This window comes from Corvus cornix, chromosome 10 (genome assembly GCF_000738735.6).
Source record: "Corvus cornix cornix isolate S_Up_H32 chromosome 10, ASM73873v5, whole genome shotgun sequence".
Taxonomy (NCBI): domain Eukaryota; kingdom Metazoa; phylum Chordata; class Aves; order Passeriformes; family Corvidae; genus Corvus; species Corvus cornix.
In genome coordinates this window covers 15,315,650-15,330,126 of record NC_046340.1, presented here as the reverse complement: position 1 = coordinate 15,330,126, position 14,477 = coordinate 15,315,650, and the positions used below count along the sequence as shown (strand labels likewise).

Below are 14,477 nucleotides of genomic sequence, written 5' to 3'. Positions count from 1 at the left end.
AAGTTAGGAAATAAGTGGACAGAAAATATAAAAAGGAAGTTGCAGTATCATCACCATCGTAGAAGTGGAGTGAGCTGTCTGAAGACACTTTAAAAATAACTTGAAAAGCCTTTTCTAAGACAGAATATCAAGTCTGCTTTCTCTTAGTTGGTATTTCATAACTGTGACTATTGTTATCTCTGGATTGAATTCTATCATTTCATATCAACTGGATTTCAAAATTAAACATCTTTAAAACACACCTTACTTTGCTGTAAAATGATGAAGCTTCTAAGAATAAATTTCTTTACAAGAATATGCACCATATTTTCAAATCAGAAGTTTGAGGGAGTAAAGTTTGAATTTAGGACACTTTGTGAAAACTTGAAAAGTCTTCTATGTAGGTCAAGCTGATTAGCATATTAAAGGCAAACTATGTGAAGCTTCTGAGTTTAGCATACAAAATACTTTCCATGGATTTGATACGTTGTGTAGCATCAAATACTGGCATGTGTTAAAAGAAATGGTTTATAACCAAGCCCCTAAATACTAATTATGTGATGCATAAATCGTGTGAATTTCTTTTCACTAGCACCTAAGGGATTTGTACAGTAGGAGCTGTCTGAGAGGAGGACTGTTCTGAGTGGTGCCTGAGGGATGCAGAGCACCTTCTGTTTGCTACCTTCAAAAGGAGTAGTGAAATCATGAGATCAATTTAATCCTTAGTTCACTAGCACCAACAAAGAGCTGAACCAAGCAATTCATGTGGCTCCATGAGGTTATTTAGCACCTGCTTTTTTCAGCATAGTACTTGCTCAATGATAAGTAAGATTAGGGACCACATAGAAACTGTACCTATGTTTCCTTTCAGCAATACCTTCTTTGAGGTAAAATCAATATCCAACCAAGTCTGGAAGTTCCAGCGATACCAGCTGATCATGACATTCCATGACAGACCTGTCCTGCCACCACCAATGATTATCTTCAGCCACATCTACATAATCATCAGGCGGATCTGCTGCCGCTGCAAGAAGGGTGATGGAGACCAGGATGAGCGTGACAGGGGACTGAGTATGCAAGAAATCTTCTCTAAATTGAGCCCTTTGCACCATATTAGCAGAAAGCAGCAGCTTCTACAACACTGAACAGTTTTATTCACCTTGAGCATCAAGTGTATTTGCAGAAGACAGTATGGGCCAATATTTGTATAAAGTTAACAGCTCTTGGGCTCTGTGGGTGCCTGAGAACCCACACCTCTCTGATGCTAATGAAAACCTCCTGTAACATGCTTTCTTGAAACAGTGAGATGGTGTCTACTCAATCCAGGGCTCTACCAAGTTCTAGTGAAGTCCATGTGTTGGGATGGGCAAATAGGAGTTTTAGAAGAAGGGATCACAGTTCCAAATGTCAGCTATAGTGTCAGCTCTGTGATTGTGAGCAATCTGTGACTAAGAGTACCCTCCCTATCATTTAGAGATTTATCTGTCATTTCACAGGGAAACTGTGAGGATTCTTCTCCTAATATACTCTGAAACTGTTAGTTATTAGTTTCATTATATGCCTCATGGAAATAATCAGATGCTCACAATTATTCCTCCATTTCTACATTGCAAACATATTTGCACGATAGGAAAAAGGAAAAGGAAAAAAGGAAATGTAATGCTCCTTCCAAATGCAAAGAGACAAATCCAGATAAAGGATGAATTGTTCCCGAAAGCTTATATTCCCCTTGGATTTTTCTTATGTGATTATAAATTTCTTAACATCTTATCCAAAGAATATCTGTGAACAATCTGTTGAGTTTATCTGGTGCCTATAACTGGCATCCTTTTAAGAACAACAGTTGAATGAAGGAACAGTCAAACTGGCAGAGATTGCCCAGGTCTTTATCTTGTAAAATCTGGTCAGTTTAATGCAGAGCTGTTAAATAGTACCAAAGTCATTCAGAACATAGAGCCCCACGTGGATGGCCGTGGAAGCAGAGGATGGTCATAATGCATTCCATTGCCTTCACAGCTCTGCCCATCCTTAGCTAAATGCTCATTGCCTGTTTAAAAAAATCATCTGTTCAGTTAGTGCAGGAGTAGAATCTGCAATATGTCCATGTCCAAAATAAACTGCTAAATTGGATTTAAATTGACTGCCAGAAGTTCAGAAAAAGGAAACTCCTCTTTTGTTCTTCTCTTTTGCGTAGAGTTATTTCTGAATGATGAAGAGCTAAAAAAACTGTATGAGTTTGAAGAGCAGTGTGTAGAAGAATACTTCCAGGAGAAAGAGGATGAGCAGCAGTCATCTAATGATGAACGCATCAGAGTTACCTCTGAAAGGTACCTATTGTAACAAAAAAATCCACACCATTTTTTGGGAACAGTCTTTTTAATATCTTCTTTATAACCACGGTTGAGTTAAAATACAAAAGATTTTGATCTTGAAGAAAACCACCACCAACTCAGAAGCTGATCTGAATCCCAAATAACTATCTGAGCAGGTGCATCTCTCACAAGAGCAAACATTTTGTTACTTCTGTTATGTCACTAAATCTGCTGGTTTGGGTAGCTTTGTTATAAGAACATTTTTGCTCATGATTAATTTTATACCACTCATTCATCTGAGGGTCACAGTTGCACTTTTTATCCATTTGAGCAAATTGCTGCTTGTTGAGTTTCCAACAGTTCATCCAACCATGAGAAACTTGATGAAGCTTAATGACAAAAGCACTGAGGGTTCTTCCCTTGGACCTGTGGTGTACATTAGGATCTGGCACTCACAACTGCTGAATTTTAATCTCTGCCAGAGATACTCTTGCAGGCTTTGAACAAGGCATTTAGCTTTTCAGTATGAACTTCTCCATTTAAAAAATGGGGGATATTCACATATAAATCATTATGCTATTCTGAGGACTAGGTAATGTTTGCATATTGCTGTGTATGCACACAGTGCTAATGGCAGCAGCCTTTTTTACCAGGTCACTTGGCAGGACTGTTCTCAAAGGCTCTGCCTGTCTGTCAAGAGTAGTAAGTCAGTCAAGAGATGGGGTCTTCTGTCACTTCCTTGAAATGAAGAAAAATTCTCCCTGGAATAAAAATTAAACACATTTTAAACACTCTTTCACCTAAAGCTACCTCATAGTATTTTGTTGATTAAGTACTCCATGTACATATTTATCTATATATCTGTATGTATCTTCATTTTAACATTTGTTATGAATTAGCTCTGTGAGCCATATAATTCTTGAATAGATAAACCTTTTTTTCTTGAGAGAGGCCCTGAACATCTTGCATTATTATATTTGAAATTTGAGAATAGAGAAGTAAATTAAACCTGCTACATGTATTCGAGTAGTTTCTATCACACTGGTTATGCATGGCAATTTGTCAAAATCCTAGGTATTGTGGCAGAGAATAAAGCAGGGCTGATAAGCCTCACTGATTCACTATGGTCTATGGCCACAAAGCAGATTTGCTTATTTCTCATGGCTTTTTGCTCGAGATGCTTCGTCATCTTTTGTGTGTGAGAGCAAAAAAACGTTAATTTAATTTCCCCAGTAGAGTTACTAGTACATGATCTCTAAGCCACATTCCAATTAATTACTTTTATATGCATTTTTCTAGTGCCATCACATCCATTATGATATAAATGATAAGAAGAAAACGGAAAAAGTATTATTTTAATTGAACTAGACAATAGTTCTACTCCTTTCAGCTGATACATAATAGAAAGGCAGTTCAAGAGCTAAAGCAATCCCATCAACACCAGTATATGTTTCTCTCTCATACATCTGCAAAACCTGTTTTACAACATGCTTTGATGCTATTTTAAGTCACCCTGTGAACATGTCACTAGAAAGTACTTTTCATGTAATTAATTTGATGTTTCACAGTGAAAGAGAAAAACTGAGCACACAGTGGGTGGCACACAGAGAAATGTTAATAGTAGTCTGTCCCTAGGGACTCTCCTGCCATGAATATAAGGGCAGAGTTCAAATACCACTCTAATATGGTGTATGGAAAGCATAGATAACAAGAAAATGCTTGTGCTTTTGATGCTACACATAAGAAAAAAGAACAAGGCGTGATACACACCACGAAACTCTGCCTTAGGAAGAAATCGGGAGCTGGGTGCCTGTAATGGGTTACTACACCATTCTACAGGTTCTGGTCTCTGCTTCCTCTTTTATACCCCACAGAGTTGAAAATATGTCAATGAGGCTGGAAGAAGTGAATGAAAGAGAACATTTTATGAAAGCTTCTCTCCAGACAGTCGACCTTCGGCTCTCTCAGCTGGAAGAGCTCTCTGGTCGGATGGTGAACGCTCTGGAGAAGCTGGCAGGCATCGACAAATCAGAGCTGACGTACACACGCTCGTGGGCGTCGTCAGAGTGTGATGCTGCTTATCTCCTGAGACAGAGCAGTGTGAACAGCTCTGATGGTTACAGCATGTCCAAATATCACATCAGTGGTGATGAGCTGACCTATGATGACAGCACCACACCTATGTCGCCAGCCATGCGTAAAAAAGCCCATTCTATTGGTACCAAAGAAGATGGAACAGACCCAAGGATGCTGGTTCCAGAACACCAAGCTGGACTGCATACCTCGAGTGCTAATGCAGTCACCACAGCAGATCACAGTAAATCTACATCAGAAATTGCACAGAATGTTTCCAGAACCCATTCTGGTTCAGGTGGTTTGGGGAGTGAAAAGAAGGGGGTTTTCAGTAGTGATGGAATGATTCCTCAAAGTGTAAACCAGATGAATGCTGTAACAAACAGTCAGTCAGTAGCAGGGTCAGATTTTCAGAACACTCAGTTAAAAGTAGAACGTACCAAGTTAGAAGCAACCATCTCTTATCCCTTGGACAAATCCAAAGCAATGCGCTATTTTCCTCCTGAAACTTTCAGTGCTTGTCAAACCACTATGATGAAGTCAAGGAGCTTTATATTTGCACAAGGTAGAAAGCTGGTTGGAGGAGTTAACAACTGGACCTCGGAGTATAGTACCATTATGGATCAGGTGTGCCCTTCTGCAGTTGAACAGTGGGCCACGGAGTGGAAATACGAAGTTGAGCAGCAGCTTTCTCAAGAGCGTCCTCCAGAATACCCCGGCTTGATCTCTGAAGCAGAAAGGCAAGCTGAGGAGAAGCAGACAGACACAGATGACGATAGTAACGTTGGTGAAGCAGGTATGAGTGCCTCTTACACCTCTATGCCTGCCACTGTCAAAGCCGAGAAGGAGAATTTGCTGTCAGTAAAGGCAGAAAGGACTTCTGGGTTCCCATCAGTACGCTCCAAGAGTTTGCACAGCCATTCCCGGAAAGCCAAGTCTGTGAAGGACAAATTAAATAGACCAGGACATGCCAGCAGTGTAACTAATTTGGTGGTAGCATTTGGCAGCGCAACAGAAGAACAGAAAACTAGGCAAGAAAATGCATCTACAGAAACTGAATGTTAAAGTGGCTTATGGCCCCTGTTTTACCAACAGTCGAGAAAGCAGCATGACTAATTGAACAAATTAGGGTTTTTAAAATTAATTTCTAAAGAAGAATTTTGGATATATGTGTTTCTCTTATTTTAAACTTAATAGATACATGTTCTGATCTTAAATAAATGCTTGCTGGGTTGGGTGAAAGGGAGATGTTCTCTCAGGGGCAGATAAAAAGTAGGTACAGTCCACAGTTGCTGACTATATAGATCTTCATTTGTTCCATTTCAGCCTCCCTCATAAGCTCATTTACTGACAAGCTCTTTATAAAAGCTCTTAGAGGAAGAACAATGTTATAATGTAATAATTTTATCAGAAGACTTCTCAAACTGAACAAATTTTTAACCAGCCTTAGTTTTATCCTTACTTAGGCGGCTGGTTTCTTTGTGGCCATGGTGTTTTTCAGATCAAAACAAAATTGTTGGAGGCAGGGAAAAATTATGCCGTCCCCTCTTTCACTTCTGATTTCATGCATACTGCTTAGCTTCTCTTTCAGAATGGCACAACATAGCAGTTTTCATCCACTAAAAGAGGTCAGAGTGGCAAAATACAGTTGTGTTTGGAGAAATCTGACCTGGAAAGCCATGTGTAGACATATTCTTAACCTGTCCTTGAACTTCAGTGGCATAATCTTGCTTTCAGAATCACATCTGTCCCCAACCCAAAGCATGCTGACAGCCTTAAACTGTTGAAAAACAGTGATCATTGTTTCAAAATGTTTAGGACGATTCTAAGAATATCAAGTACATGGAGATTTTAATAATTGAAATCTGCATTAGTGTTTTGTATAAATAAGGATTACAATAGAAGTCCATGTAGACTTTGAATAAGATTGTGGCTTTTCTTAAATGCCTGCAAGGGAAAACAAAACAGGAAAGGTGTTCTGATCAGGTGAAATAAAAATATAACCAATCTTTGCTTGAAGCAAATCTACTGTGACAAATTCATCTTTTGTTTTGCAGTTTCATTATAACTCATGAGGAATAAGGAACAGTTTCTACAAGTCCGTCTAAACAAAATATAAATTTTCCAGCTGAGAATAGAAATTCTGTATGTTTTCTTGAGTAAATTTCAAAAACAAATGTCAGAGGGGAAACAAAGTCTCTACAGCAAAAGTGTTTTGAGGACTAATGCTGGAAATCAACATCAGTAGTTAGATTTACCCAGAGCACATGTCTCAGCAGTGGCATTTGAAGGCCTAGGTTTTGATGATTTTCTTCATAATAGCAGGGTGTTACTTGCCTCGTTCCTCCCTGTTAAGTTTTAGGAACTTTGATTTCCCAAATATTCAGCACCTGTCTTTGCAGGGGATGCTTACCATGGAGCAGATCATTTTGAAAATGAGTTAAAGGCATGTTACTTGTTCACAGAATATTGGTCAAAGCTTTATGCTTAACTCATTACCTGTCAGGACTCATTCATGCACTAGTTTGTAAAGACATTTCTTTTTTCACTCACTGTCAGCCCCACAGTGCAGGTGTCAATGTCCTCCTTGACAATGATGCTTACAGCATTTTGAAATGCAGAGATTGATGGAAGACCATACAAATGCATTAATGGTATCTGATTTTTATTGTTTGCATTATATTTTCATACTCCATCCATACTTATACCCTGAAGTACTGTTACCAAACTGAATGATTGTGGAAAGTGCATAGACATTCCACAAAGTTCAGTCATCATTTCCTTTGGAATTTTGCTATCTTGGTTCTACTAGCAGGTTTACTGGTTTCCCTGCTGTTGGAGCAGTGTTGACATTTTGCTTGTTTTCTTCAGCTTTAGGGAACTTGACATTTTGTAAAAACAGAATGACATTTGAAATTGTTTCACTTCCACCTTTACTTCTGTGTTACCATTCTGTGCAACTACATAGCCATTGTGTCAATGTGGTTAAAATAGCCTCCAGTTTGCCAATGCCTTTTTATTGTTTGCCTGCACATTCACCAGAAATGGAGTCATTAACAAACACAGAGGGATGCAGCTTTTCAGCACTGTGCTAAACAAGCAGTATGCATTGTGGAATGGAATACAGTGTGTTGCATACCTCTTGTTACATTGTCTTTATAAAATATGTGTTAATCATGCTTTTGACCACCTAAATTTTTTAGTATTTACATTGAAAATTTATGTGATAGCATGTAGATTTCAAACGAAAACATTTTTCCTTTGTATTTATATACTTCCTTTGTGTAAAAATATTTATAAAGAAACACATGAAAAATATGGCAGATTAATTCAGTATAACAATTTTTTCTCTATAATGTCAAAACACTTCACTAATCTGTTTCTTCTTATGCAGTGCATGGACTGAACATTTTCTAAAGCAAAGTTTCTTTCTTAACATTTGCCAGTAATTTTCCGTAAAATTTTCTATACAGGGATGATTTTAAGAGGTTTGAATATTTTCTGGCTCTCACACAGCATGAACTGAATGACAACCTCTCTGCCATTAAATGTGAAGTAAGCACACTCTGGCTTTGGCAGAGTCATTTTAGACAAACGGCCATTTTAATAAGATTTAAATATGGCTTTCTATGTGCATAGAAGATCAATAATAGATTTGGAGCTCACTAAGCAGAATAATGACCAACCCATTTGCATGTCTGCCTCCATGCTTTCTTGAATACTGGCTGAAAAGATGCAGGCAGAGAATTTGCATTTCTGAAGGGGCATGTTTAATGCTGCTTTTCAGGAAGATGTGTCCCCCTTTACTGCTAAGCATGGGGTGACTTCACAGCAGTGTCACCATGAATTCCATTGCCATGATTTATTATGTGCTTGACCTATACTGCAGCAGGTCAAGCTGAAAGGGTGTATACTCTAAGGCTATGTCTGTGCAGAGATATTACACTGAGGTAATTTAAATTTGTTCATCTTACAGTATCTTGTAATACAGACATTTCCCTTTCCCTCAAGGCAAATGTTTTCAACATGGTGACTAATTGTCATATTGACAAAGGCAGGTTCATAACCCTACCACCTGATTCCATGAATTACCCCTTTTTACATTGCATCATTCAGGGACTAGCTTAACTTTGCACTCACAAGCCTCTCGTGTTGCAGAGTCACTCTGTCCATTTTAGAAGCTGGATTTCAATACCTGAGAGCCAAGAAAGTCCATTTTCCATATTATTTACTAATCCATTAAAGTAGCCATTGAAAACCTTCCAACTATGGTTTTTCCATGCTGCTTATTTGGATGCTTTCCAAGGTTCTGTGCTTGACTATCATCTTTGGCAAAATAAAAATAAATAAAAATAAATTTCTAAATAAAAATAAAAAGAACACATCTGCAAGGCCTAATCAGGAAACAGGAACATGAGGAAGGTGCATGACCAAGGATGTTAACAGATCATTTCATTAGCTCTGCAAGATGAACAGTATTGTGCCTTGTTACAGGTGTTCTGGGCTGACACAAAGCCATTGTGCTGCTGAGCCCTTCATGTGGAGCAGGTGAGTTCTCCAAATGACAGCAGCCATTGGGACACAGTGCTGGGTTCCAACAGATGCTTCTGCAGCACTGTCCTGTCCAGCAGGTCACTTTACCTGAATTTAGTGTTGCACTCAAAAGCTGTTGGGAGCTGAAAGGAGGCACACCTTGGATGTAAGGTCAGGAATTTATTGTTAGTGTAACGAATTTTAACAGTCTAATATATGAATTAGTTTAGATTTATATAATTTTAAGAGAGAAGAGACAAGAAGAGAGAACAGAAAAGAATACTACTGTGCTACTAATGGAAGAACAGAATAAGGTCAAGTTATTCGATGCACACTTGCTGCTATCTACCCCTTATTTTGACATTTATTCACACCTGCTCTGATCATCCATCTAATGGTCAGTGGCTACAGTGAGGATAGTGAGGAAATACTGCCAGCTGTCAGCATCCCAGCTCCTTTGTAGGGTGAGCATGATGTTCATGTTGTTTCTTCATCCTTATTTTTGCTACTTTAGGGGCATTTTTATGTGTGCTACAAAGGTACATCTTGTTTTTCATCACTGGTCTTTAAATCCTAAAAATAAGCCTGAATTTCCTCGTCATTGGAAAAATTGCTTTCACAGCTAAATAAACGAGGGCCAGCTCAAGGCAGGTTAAGGCAAGTTCTGACAAAGCAGCCGTGACAAGCCTCAGTCCTGAGGCCTTACCAAGTCAGCATAAAGCCTGTGGCCTGTTACTAGCAGTGACAATTAGCTTCTGTTTGCTGGGTTATGAGGCTACATTAGCTCTAGGGGTGTTTTCTTCTCACTGAAACCATTGCAGATAAATATTCTACCACATGCAGCGGTCACCTAAACTGAAGATTCAGCCTAATTGTGGACTTTGATCCCCCATTGTGATCTAGCATTACACAGGAAGGCATAAGCAATGTAAGGACCTGGTTGATGTGGCCATTTAAAGGCCATTTCAAGTGGTAGCAAGGCACAGGAGTTTGGGGTAGTCGTACAACAGTACCCAGCAGTTGTTTGCATTGTAGGCTGACAAACCACAGGCCTTGGGAGAAGTGAGACAAAGACTACAGATTTTCTTAAAACTGCAATTTTATTTTGCTTTTTTCAACTTCTAGCCTTATCTGCAGAAACAAAGTTTGATATGGCAAAGTGGTGCTTTATGGTTGATGCCCTCTACCTTTACAATGGATGTAAGGTATGTTTTCATAACAGGCTTTAAGTTATTCTTTGCAGATATTCAGCTGAAATATTTAAGTGCCAATATTCACCTAGTGCTTGGTGTTGCCGTAATGAGAAAGAGGATGCATAATTTCATGTGCCTGCTCCTTTTTTGTCTCTGCAACATGAAACCCCCTGTAAAACCACAGTGCTTCATCATGCATGATTCTAGATGCAGGCATCTCCCTTTGTTTGCCCTAACTGGACTGCTATGCTCAGCGAGCAGTAACCTGAGCAAACCAACAGCCTTCAAAAAGGGCCATGGAAAAAGATTAAATTCTAGTTTAGAAGCTCTAGTGATTCAATAGTCACTATCATAATACCTGTGTGAAATAGTATAAGTCAAGGTGGAACACTGTATTATGAATAGCACCAAGTAACTAGGCAAGTAGTACCTACACAATGATTAACAAGGAAAGTACTCTTACATGACACAGCAAAGTTCCATATCATTAAGCCTCCACACAAAGAAGACAGCCTCCACTTCACAGATAGGCCCTGCAAAGGAGGCTTTTTTCCTGAGATACCTCAAGAAACTAAAACTTCTGCATAGTTTTTATGTCTCTTGTATATTTTTGGCCAAGACTGTCAAAGTTGCTGTTCTGTATAAATAATGACATTTTAAATGTTCTTCTAGATCTTCATCAAGGACATTCAGGAATGACTTTTTTTTAGCAACTGCTTAATAAATTTAAGGCATTATGCTTTTATTCTGTAAGAGGTAATACAAACCTGTAGGGCTGGCTTCCTCACAAGTCCCCAGCCAGATTCCCACACTTCTGAGTGCAGGCTGAGGCAATTTGGGTGCACAAACTATTGAGTGCACAAGTAGAGAAAGAGGTGTCCAGGTAAAGTAATAAACTGTAATGCTTCCAGTGAAAAATAGAACTGACTTTCATCAGTGAATCCCTGACTTTGCAGACTTGCTGCACACTTGCTGTAGCTCTGGGCACATAGCTCAACTGTGAAATCAGACAACGTTTGTGTCTTTTTGTCTTGGAGTTCAAACCAATAATTGAACCAGTCTTCAGAGAGCTATGAAAACATGTAAGTTGCCATAGAAATACAGGCCTGGAAGAGATCATCTGCACTAGGCAAGTTCAGCTATGTCAATACCATCAGTGGCAGATGGTGGTCTAACCTGTTCTTAAACATCTCTAATGAAAGCCATTCTCTAATCTGCTGAGAGATCAAAAGGGACCATTGTGAAAAATCTGTTCTGATTTAACCCCAGCCCTCATGCATTGCACAAGCCAAAGCACTTCCCCAACCACAGAGCTGCCTTGTGAGGTTGTACCAGAAATTTTAGGAAGGTGCCTAACCTGAGTGTGCACTGAATACAGCAGGTTATGCACCCCAGCCATAGCTGACAGATAATTATTTGCACTGTCACAAAAAGTGGCACTTTATGTAAAAAGAGCCCTGGGAGACAAGCACACAGTGTGGGGAGTGATACCACTGGGAAGCAGGCCAGGTTGCTTCTCAGAGTGAGAGTGGCTGAGTGAGAGGGTCCTGGTCAGACTAGCACACAGGAGATACCACTGAATAACAAGGTAGAGGCAAGGAAAATAACTGCCGAGTAAAAAATTTTTTTAAAGAATGAGAATAACATGAGACATCTGCAGTCTTTTCAGTTCAGCTGGCTTTGTTGCATAGCTGTCTTCCCACCATTCTTTGAAGGCTGCTCTCATAGAACAAAGGCATTCTCAAGAATCTTTGGCTTGGCAGAACTGTTTGAAGAAAGTGAGCAAGTGAGGCAGAGCTGGGATGGCCAGAGATGGGCGGGCAATTGAGTTCATTGCCAAAAAGGAGCCGGAGGATTTCCCTGCCTGTCCTGCCTGCCCACCCTGCTCTGCTTGTCTGTCCTGCTCTGCCTGTCTGCATCTCACTGCAAGTTGTGACAATTAACTTGCTTCTCCGAAGTACTCAATTCTGTCAAATCAGCCTTCTTCTCCTACTGGCATAGAACTCTTTCAGTGGAAGCTTGTAATCAGTTCCAGTAACAATCCTCACAAATCTTGTGAGAGCTTAGTTTTGATTTTGTTTGCTCATTTTCAGAACAGCACTGCAATTTCAAAGTGTCAGTGCAGTCCTTAATGGAAATTTTTGCTATCCTGTGATCATCCTCTCATGAGTAAGATTGCTTTTGCAGCTACTCCTAAAAAGTCTCTGTGCTGATGCAGAAACACTTGTAATTCTGATGTGGTGTAAATAATCATAATTTATATTATCACTGACAAATTTGTTATGTGCAATTTCAAATCTGGGCAGTTTCTGCCTTCCTCATCCCCTCATTTTCTCTTCCCCCTCTTTTGAGTTAAATTCCCTTTCACCAGTGTTCTGAATATGAGCAAAAACTTTAAAGAAGGATAACGATAAGGGCTAGTCCTTATTAGGGCTAGGGATTTAGGTTATGAAAGGGGATGAGAGGAGCTGTGGTTTGCTCTCACAGCGCTCAGCTCTACACCACCAGCAGCATCTGCAGCACAGTGCACTCTCTAAAATGGACTGGGGCATGAGATCATGCCAGGCTGAATAATCCCACTTAGACAGTGATGTTTGCAGCATAAAATAAAAATTATATATGTGAAAATAGAGGATAAAGTGAAGGGCACTGTCAACAGCAGTAAGATGGGACTTTTGTGCAAGGAGATGCCATTGTTTTGAAAAGTACACTGGGATTGGTTTTACCTTTTCTATCTACAAGTCCAAGAGCAGGGTGCTCTCCCCTGGGCTGTTGAACAGCATGAGCTTTCCTCAACCTAGGCAGGTGCCAGTGGATTGTTTCCCTCCTCACTGTTCAATCAAACCTTTCTGCTGCAATCAGTGGGGCATCTCCTCTAAATTGTGGAATCCAGATTGTGCCCTAAAGTCTGTTCTTTCATTGAACACACACTCTCAGACTTCACAAAAATTCCAGGTCTATAATGCAATATAATATACTTTCTATTAATGAGGGAAGATCTCAACCTTGCAGCTGATGTTGAGTGCTGCATGTGTCATTTTGTGTCTAAAAATGTGTCCATTTTTCTAGAGTCTTCACCACTGTGCTGTAGCAGGCCTTTACTAATGTTACATTGCACGTGAGCTGTTCCATTTTCATGACAGTATGCTGACCAAAATCATGCTTTTTAATAAGGTGAGGCTACAAAACACCAGCCATTTGTTTGTCAGGTCCTGGTCTTCAGCTCTCACCCCTAAAGCATGGTCCTTGCCGTGAACTCTGCTTAGCTCATAGCTGGAACCATGGCTGTGGTGTACCAGCAGGCAGGGGCCAGCCCTTCTTACCCTACTGAACACATCAGACCTGGCTCCAAAATCTGGAGAGACCTGGTGGTTTGACCCAGTTCCCTTGTGACTGTATCATCAGCAGGAGAACCCAGGCTCTCCCCCTTCCTTAGATCTCACAGCTGACAGACCATGTACTCCTGATCTAGGGATCTCCATTAAACCACCTTTCCATCCAAACTGTTGCTTTGTGTAGGAGGTATTTCCACTGCCAAGTTCAGAGCAGTCATATATTTACCAGCAGTATGGACCTTTATGGATGCCATAGGCCGCTAAGCAAACATGAGCAGTTAGTTACTCAGTTTCCTACTTAGAAGAGATAGAAGTGATGGATTTGGGCAGTTTAGGTAGGTGCCTGTGTAATTTCCATGTTCTGGAGAAGCTCAGGTGAGCAACACATGAGTGCTTGGAAAGCTTAAAGGGAATTATACAAATGTTGGATAAACATCCAGCTGCCACAGTCAGCAGAGTTGCAGAGTGGGAGGGTGACTGCAGCAGCCGCCTGGGGCATCACAGAATCACACAGAATATGCTGGGTTGGAAGGGACCCACAAGGATCATCGAGTCCAGCTCCTGGCCCTGCACAGAACCATCCCCAAGAGTCACACCATGTGCCTGAGTGTTGCATACACTCCACAGCTGTAATATGTACACCTTGTGTAAAGGGTGACGGCAAGAACTCGATTGCAGTAAGTGATTCACAGAGTCAGAGAATGTCAAGGGGTCAGCCTTGATCACCCAGTTCCGACCCCCCAGCTTGAACTAGAACAGGTTGCGCAAGGCCTTACGGAACCTGGCTGTGAACAGTGCCAGGAATGGAGCAGCCACGACCTCCCTGGGCAGACTGCGCCAGTGTCTCACCACCCTCTCTCCACCCTGCTGGAGCTGGATTTTACCGCTGCCTTAGGAGACAGCCCTGGGTAGCAGTAACTCCTGCAGGCCCCCGAACGGGGGTTCAGTTCCCACGGGACTCTGAGGCCAAATTGTGGCAATCCTGTGCTTCGGCAGCCGGCCTCGCCCGCCGCAGGCCCCGCGTTTGGCTGTTCCCTGGGGAAGGCCCGGGC

The 14,477-nt window shown here is 40.7% G+C and overlaps 2 protein-coding genes across 11 annotated transcripts in view; both read left to right on the top strand.

Moving 5' to 3' along the window:
- Positions 1 to 8,627, top strand: part of TRPM1 (transient receptor potential cation channel subfamily M member 1) — a 91,478-nt gene extending 82,851 nt beyond the window's left edge. For all 10 annotated transcript variants that reach the window (XM_020583538.2, XM_020583539.2, XM_020583535.2 and 7 more), the window contains 3 exons: positions 851 to 1,050; positions 2,174 to 2,306; positions 4,166 to 8,627. In XM_020583538.2, the coding sequence (XP_020439127.1) occupies positions 851 to 1,050; positions 2,174 to 2,306; positions 4,166 to 5,429 (1,597 nt within the window). In that variant the 3' untranslated portion in view covers positions 5,430 to 8,627. The remainder of the gene's footprint in view (positions 1 to 850; positions 1,051 to 2,173; positions 2,307 to 4,165) is intronic.
- Positions 8,628 to 9,178: 551 nt separating this feature from the next.
- MTMR10 (myotubularin related protein 10) overlaps positions 9,179 to 14,477 on the top strand; it is a 42,347-nt gene continuing 37,048 nt past the window's right edge. The window contains exon 1 of the mRNA XM_019280783.3: positions 9,179 to 10,102. Within this exon, the coding sequence (XP_019136328.1) occupies positions 10,049 to 10,102 (54 nt within the window). The 5' untranslated portion in view covers positions 9,179 to 10,048. The remainder of the gene's footprint in view (positions 10,103 to 14,477) is intronic.